An 11909-nucleotide genomic window follows, 5' to 3' on the forward strand; every position below is an offset into this window, starting at 1 on the left:
TGCCTGCAGGTAGACCAACTCTTTTGTGTGATAATCGCAGTGCTTTGTTCCTCACCCAAAACCCAATCTCGCACAAAAGGGTTAACAATATTGAGTTGGATTACCACTTCTTTCGTGAACTGCTTTCTTCTGGTAAGCTTCACACCAAATTCATTCCGACCAAGCTCCAAGTGGCAGATATCTTCACAAAAAGTCTTCCTAAATCACAGTTTGAGTTCTTTTGTCGTCTGCTTCGTCTAGGTCCGCCACCGTCTCGCTTGCAGGGGGATATTAATCCATCACATTCATTGTGGAAGTTATGTCCTTTAGTTTTCCCATGTATTGCTGTAGGGAGTTAGTATCTTTTCATGTTCTATCGGCATCCTATTTATATCTACATGGTGTATGTATTGACTCATAGAAAAGTATACAATACACTTTTTCAAGTGTTCTCAAAGACAATTAATAAGGTTGTAACTTGTGAGGTCCGTTCGTGCATCTACAACAAAAAAAAAAAAAAAAAAAAAAAAAAAAAAAAAAAAAAAATTCTACAGCCAAAGCAAATACTTGATTTTCAAGTTTAACTCATTCACACGTCTTCTCTTCATCAGATGAAGGTTTGAAATCTTTCCCAAAGCATTTCCATATATAAGCTCAAGCCTTTAACAAGACGTTCGATTTTGAATTTAGAAAAAAGGAAAAAAGTATTTATAATTTAAACAGGGATACAAAAGTCTAACAGTGCAAAATATCAACATACAACAATAACCAAAGACAAACTCATATTCTTACTGGCAAACATACCTAGAAAGTAGAAACAGACCAGGTTCAACTAATTTAAACAACCAAAAGCACATTACAAGTTGACCTATAGTATTAAGACAATTACCATTAACATATCCTAAGTTATGTTATGCAGTTGTTTACGAAAAACTGAGGTATAGTCACCAAACTGTATATCGGTAGGAGGATGCAGATTAAATGCATACACGATTGCTTTCGACACCAGCATCGGCTTTTTTGTTGTGACTCCATCCGACAGCTTTCCAAAGGTGTACTCATCAAATGCAAATGATTGTCTAAGATAGAAGAAACTCTCTTTCGCGACACTTTCAACCTGAAACAACATAAGAAGTGTACTTCTAAGTTTTGTAATCAAGCAAATGTTTTTGTAATCCTCAAGTCGAATAGTATGTTGAAAATGATTGGTATACTCATAACAGTTGAGGTAGAGGCAGAGTTTTGACCCATTCATATAAAATTTGGACAACTTTGGTTGTGGTCCATCAACGGGTCAAAAGAATGACCCTTATATGAAACAAGTCAAATAGTTTGAAAGTCGCTCAAAGAGTCAAAGTGTACACATTATTAATGCATGTGACCTAAATCATTTCCAAAATATTAGTATTATAAATACAAAAGTTAGTCATCATATCTGATTGACGAAATAAAAGAAGAATGATATATATTAGTACCTGCAGTTGAGCAAATCGAAGATTGTTCATCACAAGGATAACTTGAGCCTCGTACAAAGCATCCCCCAATAAACGAACAGCAAGACATTCAAAAAACATCTTAATAATCCCCATCTGTTCTTCCCAGTTGTTGTCATCATTACAAAACTGAGGAATCCAAATCAGACATTTAAGTTCTCGCCATGGAATTTTATTATTAGCAGCTTTGGAGATGATAGTTCCGTGTGGATGTGAAAGTCCCCAAATTATTCTTAAACCTTCGATATATGTACCGTTTGAAGACTTGATTGCAGGAGTTGTGCAGACTATAGAGGAGGGATTGTAAAATTGAGCAAAATTTGCAGCGAACTGTTGATTATAGTCGTCGAATATAAGAATGCAACCATCGTCTGGAGTAGGAAATAAACTTAGAAGAAGAGAAGCATCAGCAGATGCATCTTCTTCCATGCATAATACGTTATCGTTACTAGGTACAGAAAGCTGGTCTGAACTGTGGGAGAAAAAACATTCGTTTCCATTTTTGCAACCCTGTAGACGTATTTACAGTTCATCAATGCTTGTTTATGATGTCAAGAATATGGCAAAAATCATACAATATAAAATAAATGATGGCACAAATCAAAACGATAAAATGCTATAGTTCTGTTACTAAACAGATTAATGCTAAATAATGATTCTTCGAGAAATTGACGTTTTAGACGTACAGTAAACGGAGAGAACAATTTCAACATGTTCACCTAAAAATGGTATCTTGCTCTTATTCATATCTCCATTGGACAATGTTTAAGAACTTCGCTAAGTGTAAATTGTGCCCACAAATAAAAGGTGTACCGGAATGTACATAAAAGAAAGGATCGAGAAGTAATGGCAAGTCCACCCAACCCTACTGGTTTTGACTTGCTTTAAAATTTGCCCATTCAACCTAATTAGTAATTACCTAACAACACATTGAACTGTCACCCATCCCACCCCACCCGATCATTTTGCCACCTCAAATGGTAGCTTTTTTGTATTCAGCTTTGTTAAACAAGTAAAAGAAAACCAACATTTATAGTGATCCAAAAAGTCATACTATAGGTTACAATAGCGTTCATCTGTTCAGTTTTACGGTTTAATCGGTTCAGTTTATTCGATTTATATAACTTTTGGGAGCAAATCTGAAAACGAACCGATACCCAAATTAGTTGATACCAACAAATCATAATTTAACCAAAATAACCATAACAATCAGTTTTGAATTCGGTTTGTGTTCTACATATATCAATAAGTTATAATATTATTAGTTGAAATTTTTGGTTTAACAGAATTCAAAAATACTGAAACGGAAAACCGAACCGGATATTTAGAATTGTAAAGCGAACCGATTCAAAAACCAAATTTGAACTCGGTTCGATTATTTCATATATGGTTCGGTTAGTTTTCCGATAAAATGGTTTTAAACCGGATATTGAACACGATAAAGGGAAGTCATGCATACCTTCATTGAAAAGAAGAATTTACAAACTGGCCTTTTAGCATCAAACGAATGAGAATATGAACATTCGCTTCCCTTATTGCATGTCCCACTAACAAAAAATCTACATATTTCTACATCACTGTACGAATTGGGAATCTGCTGGTTGCCAGATTTATCATACTCCATATAACAAACCCTAATCTGCTCAACATGTCAGGTGAAATGCTATCAGATTATCAGGTTAGAAGCCAATAAGCAATAACTGAAAAGAACAAGCAAGCGAAAGTTTTAAATACCTCTTTGATTGAATTAGTGAATCTAAACGCCACATCAGCCTTCCTAAATGCATATGCATCCACAAAAGGTAAAGCTATACATTTCTTTGTTTCAGTAATGTGATTGCCGAGGTTATAATCTGTCGCAAGAGTATCGGAATCTTCATCGTGCTCAATCGTAAGAAGACATGTATGCTGAAATTCGTAGGGTTCACAGTATGCCGGTAGACCATTGGAGGTTGATAGAAAATTGGGGCGATATCTATGCACATTATTTATAACACTCTCGTCTGCAAACATAAATATTACTCCGCATTAACATAAAACTCATATAAAAAGTAGAAGTGGCATTTTCGACCCATTACCTTATATATGGGTCAAAATTGAGTTACATATCATTTGAAGCTGGTCAAATGGGTCAAATTAAAAAAAACTAGAACAGGTTAAATTGTTATATTTAAAGATATGGGTTATGGGTTATCCATAATAGTATTGTTTCGTAGTCATATTTTAATATAATCATTTGGCTTTTTATTAAAAACTACCAAAAACATAAGTGTTCTTAAGTCGGCACAGAACAACGTATACATACAAAATTTACTAGTTTTAAACTGCTACCCGACTTGCCCATATTGCCACTTATATGTAAATGCCTCAAATTGGCATATAAAAAATCGTACATATATTGGCAATGTGTTGGAGTGATGACTGAACAAGATTGTGGAACAAGCACCACTCTTCTTCGATCTTAAGGGACGATAATTGCATGTCTGTCGTCTCATCAAAGTTTATAACGTGTTTCAACCGCTCAAGACGAAGTTTATCCTTCATGACGGTAAAATACATGTCATGCAAGCCATTTATAATACATAATGTTCGATAAAAAATAGAAATAATAAAATAAAAAATTAATAATAATCATCTCACTGTTATTTACCTGAAAAGTACGCTGCCAGAACTGGAAGGCACAAAAATTTGCCATGAATATCACTTCCTTCCTACCCATCAAACCAGCGAGCTTGCCATCTTGATTATAATAGTTATCGATGAACTTGGTAAACTGTAAATACAGGTCAAAATTACATCAATAATTCACGAGCGAAAATGCCAAATCTTGAGGTGACAAGTCAACCTATTCATAGAGGTAAAATAAACAAAACTAGCCAAAGTTTCCAAAGTTTCTTTACAATTTCAACTTCCAAAATTGTTTATATAAAAAGATTAAAGATTCCTTCTTTAATACTACACCATTTTTTAAGCCAAATTAATCCAATAATTGTTGTGTAAAAGATTGATACTGAATACTAGAAAAAAGCACGTAACATTCCATCCCGACCTCTGACATTTAGACCCATATTAAAAAAAATGACCCATTTTAACCCTAGCACATTTTGAACCGTTAGATGATTAAAAAAATGATATAATTCATGAGGACCAATATACCGTTTCTTCTTGTCCAAAGGGATGGATGATTGGTAAAGGTTGTGTATCCATCAAGATACCGACTATAATGCCTTCACGTAACATTCCAGCCTCTCCAAACTTCAATATAAGCATTGAAGCATCAAAAGACAAAGAAAAGCTCGAAAGCAACCGCCCATAGAACGTTGGCTCGTAACGGCTTCTAGGAGATGTTTTTTCCAAAGCGTGAATATGGACCAGCAATTCAAGTGCATCATCAACAACTTCAGACCTTGGTGGATCCATAACTTTTTGCAACAACACTGAAAAAAAAGGTCAAACTTGGTCAAACTCAGCCAAAAATATGTAAAATTCGGCCAAAACTCGGGATTACTCGGAAATCGGTCAAAACTTGGGATTACTCGGAAAATCAGTCGAAATTGGTCAAACTCAGTCAACATCAGTCAAAGTCAAACTTGGTCAAGCTCCGAGTACTCCCCGAGTTCTCCCCGAATTACCGAATACTAACTAAAAAGTCCAGACCGAGTACTCCCAGAGTAGATAAAGGGATAAGGAAAAGATAATTAACCACCTACAAGAGTTAATATATATATATGTATGTATGTATGTATGTATATATATATATATATATATATATATATATATATATAGGGGCACGATCCATGGATAACCTTAAAAGGAGTACAAACCGGATAAGCAAAATAAAATTTTTTTTTTTTTGAATTTTTTTTTACATTCATAAATCTGCATTAAAATGCACCTCTAATCAATTTTTTTCATAAAAAAAAAAGTTCAAAATCTTTCAAAAATCGATGATGAATGGTAAAATTAACCATTCATCGGGTTAATTTATCATTCATCTTGTTTACGATTAATGATAAAATTAATCAATGCTAAAAAAAACCAGATGAATGGTTAAATTAGCCATTCATCTGTTTTTTTATCATTCATCATAAACAGATCTGCTTTTTTTTAACATTGATTAATTTTATCATTCATCGCAAACAAAAATGAATGATAAATTAACCAGATGAATGGTTAATTTTACCATTCATCATCAATTTTTACCATTCATCATCGATTTTCGAACGATTTTGTTCAAAAACTTTTTAAAATTTTTTCGTTTTCTTCTATTTGCATATTAAAGGATTGTTTTTTTAAAAAAAAAATTGAAATTTTACTTATCCAGTTTGTGCCCCATTTAGTGCTTATCCATGGATTGGTCCACCATATATATATATATAAAAGCAGTTTACCCTTTGGGTCATTGATAACCCTTGATTCAGCACAAGTTGTAAGAAGGACCTGCTGCCTCAAAGATAACTTCAATATCGATGGGGCCTCGTATTTCTCAAACTGACCAAAAAATGACTCAGTTACGAGTCGATATACTACCCCATCACAAGTTCGGCCTGTTCTTCCCCGTCGCTGCTCAGCCTATAACACACAACATGGAGGAATTACTGAATGAGACTTGACGAAAACAGTAAAAAAGAAAGTGAACGTTATTTTACTTACCTGAGATTCAGACACCCAAACTATCTCAGAAGATTCGGATTTTCTTTTTGCATCCCAGTAGACTTGCAGAGATCGGCATGAATCAATCACGTACGCTACTTTTGGTATTGTAACAGAAGATTCTGCAATGTTTGTTGCCAATATAACCTGAACCAACAATAAAGGTCGGAGAAAAGTTTAATTAAATGCTAATTTACTCCTGAGACACAGACGACAACAATCTATAATTGCTGGAAACAACAATTATAACAAAAAGCGACAATTTCAACCCGTTTACTAACAGGATCGATCTGGTTTATGTCCTATCTCTATTAGCTAAACTCAAACGGGACGGAAATCCCCCAGAGTGAATTATAAACGCATAAAACCTCCCAAAAACATTTATTTTAAATACATTTGATTATATTGAGATACCGGAATGATGTTGTTTTCAATGATGGTCGACTAAGGAAAAGCTCGATATTTGACCAAATTCGTACTTTTTCTTACATGTGGTTAAAATATAAAGGAAAATGTAATATTTCTTGGAACGATTGGCTTGTTAAGCCTTTGTAACTTTCTTTTCTTCCTCTTCTAGCAGCTTGCTAGAGAGGTTTTTATATATATTAATAAATGTTGCCGTTCAAAAAAAAAAAACACTAACTGTAAATATTTGGAGGGTCAAGTGATACCCCAACACTTATCAGTTCAAAACGGACTAAATGTGAACCATTTTGACCCAAACCTGTTCAACCTGTTACCCAACCCATCAGACCCACTCATTTCGTCACCTTAGATAATAATCAATCTTCTAATACATTAACAGGAAGAACATAGAGTCTAACCTTCCGATGCGATTTCCAGATTCTCATTGCATTAAGAGCTTGCTCTGTGTCAATGCTACTATGTAGGATATGAATCTTAAAATCACTACTATAACGACTTAGAGTGGTCCATTGCTGCTCCAACGCATAATATGTTGGAAGGAATATCAGAATGCTTTTCTCCATGTCTGGTTCGTTTTTGTGAATATGTATTACGAGATTGTGTATAAGCTTGTGCACTTCCTCATTCATATTTGCTTCAGATTCGGATGGGCTTGATCCAGAACAATATTTCAAAGATATTGATTCTGAACTCATTTCAAGAAGTTCAACCACCTGTCACATACAATAACTAAGATTAAACAGTGTATACAGTTGTACATATGCCACCATAACTAAAATCAGTTGCAAAAATAGTCGAGCCCGAGTACTCGGTTGGGACTTTTTAGGGAGTACTCGGAAACTCAGGAAGTACCCGCATGTTGGCTAAGTTTGACTTTGACCGATTTTGACCGAGTTTTGGCCGATTTTCAAAAATCCCTAGTTTTAGCCGAGTGTGACCGAGTACTCCCGGAGTTAAAAAAACCGAGTACTTACCGAGTAATTCCAATTCAGCAACACTGAAAATAGTTGTACGGGAACCAATTGTTTCGATATACACATTCGTACATGGAAAATGGTATTGCTTTATATTTAAAAAAGATCGGTGAGAAATAGTAACACAAGATTAGAGGTAATCAAACAACCTGGTCAAGATATGAAACCCTTCGCTGGTACAAGGTATGTTGGCTGGAGCTAGGAATTCCTAGAACTTCGACCCGTTCATCCCGACCAAGCTCTCGAAAATACTCTTTGTATCTTGTAATATCAGCAGTAGCTGACATCAATACCACCCTTAAAAATGCAACAATGTATTATCACCTGAAGCAAAATGTACAGAGTGCAGCGTTGAAAAAGTCAGCCGCAACGGCTAGGAGACTTTCCCGACTCGTTTCGGACAAAGTCGGTCAACGCGGTCAAAGTCAGTCGAGACGGGCAAAGTCAACGAAAGTTAAAGAAACTCATAATTGGGCTGTAAAACAATAGTTTTGTTTATTAACCTATGAACTTTTACGACAGCTCATTTCAGTTGCTGTTATTCTTGTTTAATATATTTAGGTTTGAAACATATATGTTTAAAATATATCTACGTTAAAGTCAACTTTGGTCAACGTTCGTCTTTACTCTTCAAGGTCTCGACAGAAGCGTCTCTGTCTCGAGACTTTTTCAACCTTGGGAAGGTATTTGTGTGACTAGGAATATAAAAGATAAAACTCAGAAATATACATAAATGAAATACTTAAAGGAACTAGCAAGATGAAAGAAAGAAATCTGATAACCTTAATCCGCTATTTTTTATTAGAAACTGCTTCACGCATACAAGAACAAGATCTGATTCAACAGATCGTTCATGTACTTCGTCAAGAATAATTACTTTATACTTAAGAGCATTTATTCCTTTTTCTCGAATTTCCTCCAACAAAACTCCAGCAGTTTTAAAGATGATCTTAGAGCTGTAATGTTACAATACAAAATGTTATTGTCACCCAAAAAAAAAATGTATTGTTACAATACAAAATGTTATTGTCACCAAAAAAGAATAAAAAAAGAGAAAGAGAGAAAGAGAGAGAGAGAGAGAGAGGGGGGGGGGGGGGGGGGGGGGGGGGGGGAGAGAGACTGAGACGTAAAGTACAACGTAAAACTGTTGGGGTCAAACGAGAATCAGAAACTTTCTTAAACGTCTAAAAAAGGAAATGTGCGGCCAGAATTGGCTGAACAAGTTTTCCTGCTAATCTTCTGGGGTCAAACTATAACCCAATGTTGAGTGTTGTCTGGTAATTTAAGAACCACTTTTATCAACTTTTTAGTTATATCGAAAAACTATGAAAACTATCAAGGAACTGATAAGGTCCTGAGATGCGAGTTTTAACAAGACAGAGATTGTAGTTTTATCGGGCAAACGAAGTACTGAAGAAAAGACATTGAATAATAATAAAGAACTGTCTCATACAACATGTTGAAACATTTAATAAATGGTTCAAAAGTGACATAATAATCTGAGTACCTGGCAGACATTACTTTGGAGTGACCAATGTGATATCCAACCTCACCCCCTGTTACACAGTTTCGAGCTTTAGCCACCATTTTAGCAACTGCGACAACAGCGAATCTTCTTGGTTGTGTACATATTATAGGCTCAATATTCTCGTCGAGTAAAAACTGAGGAACTTGCGAGCTCTTCCCTAAAATATTAAAAAGGAGGAATTAATATATTTAATAAGTCCAAATTGCAAAATCTCAATTTTAGAGGTTCATACAAAGTAACCATCGGTACGATGAGCTTCCAAATTTCAACAATATTATAGATGGATATATTGAAACAGTTCTAAACATTAACTGCCAAGTAGCCGATAAGAGAGAAACAACTTAATGAATAATCACAGATATGTATTTAATTCTACTTTCAGAAAACAGCTAATAATGAGCTGCACTGTTATTTAGAACCAACTTACATAATAAGCAGCGGTCAACAACTGAAACAACAAAAGGGGCCCATTTGCTCCTCTCAATTACAGTAAGATAAACCAAATCGCGTAGACATAGAACATAAAACATCGAGGACAAAAAGAACACGCGGTAATGGCATTACTTATTCTCTTCTTGTTTTACTTCTCTTTTTCCACATTAATTGGAATTATGCTTTTTTTTTTTAACAGCAGTTCGGGATCACCCAGAGGACTAAACCACCCATGTGTTCATCTCCGGCAGTGGCATAACCCGCCTCCAACTGCTGCCCAGGAGGAAACCCGGCCCAATCCGAGGGCATGGGCGGTAAAACCCCCCTCCCTCACTGCCCCCGCAACGCGACGTGAGGAAGGCACCCTTGGGCCGGGTTCAAGGGTTAAGGGGCAACCTTGTGTGCAATGTTGCACCTCACGGGAGTCGATCTCCAAACCACTACCACATGAGCTACAACACAACAAAGTTAATTAGAATTATGCTTTTTGGAATCTAGAAACTGGTTTTAAGAAGAAAAAAACTTTCTTTGACAAGATTTCTCGGGTAAATTAAAATTTCATGGAACCTCTTACTTCAGTTCAACTTGTATTGTGTCACTTTAAAGTATTTCTAAACTGTGCTTTGGCAACTGATGATCCTAATATTCAAAATACGGATTATAAATGCAATTTAGGGTTATGAGCACTAATCATTTTAAATGCATAAGTGAGAACTAAGCATATTTATGGTAAACCAGATTCCATCAGTCAGTTAATATATATACTCTGTAAATTAATCATGCCTAATTAAACAAACGATAATCACTCTAAACTCAAAACACATCACAACAAAAAAGGCAAAACTTCATTCTTCAACTATAACTACTATTTATTCACAAATCAAACAAAAAAATAATGACACGCTAAATTATTAATCATATTTACATATTCTGATGCACGTTTTACAAATTTTATTATCACGACGTAAAAAAGTAAATGCTAAAATCGACTAACTTAAAAGTCAAAAAGAGTCCTGTTTACAGTCTAGTATGTCAATAATTCATTCATCCACAAAAATGAAACAAAATGATAACAAAAAATGGATAAAACTACGCAAATTTGTAACGAAATTATACCGCAGCCGGTTTCACCAACAATCAGCGTGACGCGATTCTCCATTATCTTCTCAACGATTTTGCTACGGAGCGACATGATCGGAAGATTTTTGAAATTTTCCGACGACGATGATGATGATGATGATGACGGGACCGCCATCGTTGAAAACCCTTGCTTGCTACTACAGTACAATTTTTCGATGTTTGAAATTAGGAGGAAAGTAAAGGAAAAAAGGGTGAAAAAGTGTATCTATAGTAGATTGGACACTGAGAGTGACCCCACTGACTCTTGTCCAGCTGGGCCCGGAGTGAAGTTCCTGTGGCTGTGGTGCGTAGGGATGGCAATGGATCGGATTTGAATAGGGTGAGACCGTATCCATATCCATATTCATTTAGTTTTTGTTCATTCATATCCATATCCATTTAATTTTTTTCATCCATCCATATTCATATCCAATGGATTAAGCGGGTTAATGGATATCCAATTGATATTTAAAAAAGTGTTATAAATTTCCGAATATGTTATATAAATAAAAACGTAATATATCAAACATATATATAACGTGTAATCTTTGTCGAAGATACAACACAGTTCGTGAAATATACTATTTAACATAAACTATGACAAACTAAACGTGTAGTTTGTATATTTATTTGCTAAGATATGGGTGTTTTATTGTAATATATGGGTGATGGTAAATGCGTACATAGTTTATTCATTATAAGGTTCGAATCAAAATGTATGGGTGACGGTAAATGCATATGTAATAGTAAATGTGTTTGCATATATCCATATTTATGTATTTATATATGTATTTCGGGTAGTAATGGATATATCCGTGGATGATATTTTTCATCCATATCCATATCCATTTAGTTTCATCCATATCCGTATCCATATCCATTTAGATTATCCATATCCATCACGAACCGGGTGGATCGGATGGATATCCATTGGATCGGGTGACCATTGTCATCCCTAGAGGCCACACCAGTGGTGTGGCCTCGTGGCCTCGAAATATTCGGAGTTTTTACGCACGATCGGACTGGAAGTGACGTTGGCTTGGCCCAACTAATTTGAGGAGAAAGTAAATGAGGAGAAAGTAAAAAAAAGAAAAAATTACGCCGTTGGTACCTGTGGTTTGTTCGTTTTTTCATCACAACACATAAACTTTAAATTTTGCATCGTTGGTACCTGTGGTTTTATTAAGTTACCTAGTTAGTACCCCCAGCTAACGGCAGTTTATTTTTAAAGATTAACCCCTCACATGTGCCACGAATGTGAGGGTAATTTCATCATTTTATTTATAAAAAATTCTTCATGTAAAA

General features: G+C 35.2%; 1 protein-coding gene across 1 annotated transcript; it reads right to left on the reverse strand.

The window, feature by feature from the left end:
- Positions 1-709: 709 nt before the first annotated feature.
- Positions 710-10784, reverse strand: LOC139875517 (DExH-box ATP-dependent RNA helicase DExH8-like). The gene is made up of 14 exons (XM_071862855.1): positions 10602-10784; positions 9033-9210; positions 8308-8481; positions 7675-7822; positions 6950-7264; positions 6126-6272; positions 5864-6044; positions 4629-4909; positions 4123-4245; positions 3866-4010; positions 3207-3475; positions 2932-3111; positions 1455-1982; positions 710-1096 (listed from the first exon to the last, which is right to left on the reverse strand). The coding sequence occupies exons 1-14, from the start codon at positions 10738-10740 to the stop codon at positions 881-883; spliced, it is 3024 nt and encodes a 1007-aa protein (XP_071718956.1). The 5' UTR covers positions 10741-10784; the 3' UTR covers positions 710-880.
- Between the last annotated feature and the right edge of the window lie 1125 nt (positions 10785-11909).

Source organism: Rutidosis leptorrhynchoides, chromosome 1 (assembly GCF_046630445.1).
Source record: "Rutidosis leptorrhynchoides isolate AG116_Rl617_1_P2 chromosome 1, CSIRO_AGI_Rlap_v1, whole genome shotgun sequence".
NCBI classification, from domain to species: domain Eukaryota; kingdom Viridiplantae; phylum Streptophyta; class Magnoliopsida; order Asterales; family Asteraceae; genus Rutidosis; species Rutidosis leptorrhynchoides.

What these genes read in the sequence shown, in the direction of transcription:
- LOC139875517 (XM_071862855.1), bottom strand. Translation starts at nt 10,740, where the DNA reads ATGGCGGTCCCGTCATCATCATCATCATCATCGTCGTCGGAAAATTTC. An exon ending in TTTGGGTGTCTGAATCTCAG is followed by an intron (nt 6,045 to 6,125) that starts GTAAGTAAAATA and finishes TGTGTGTTATAG; the next exon opens with GCTGAGCAGCGACGGGGAAG. An exon ending in TCTGGCAGCGTACTTTTCAG is followed by an intron (nt 4,011 to 4,122) that starts GTAAATAACAGT and finishes ACCGTCATGAAG; the next exon opens with GATAAACTTCGTCTTGAGCG.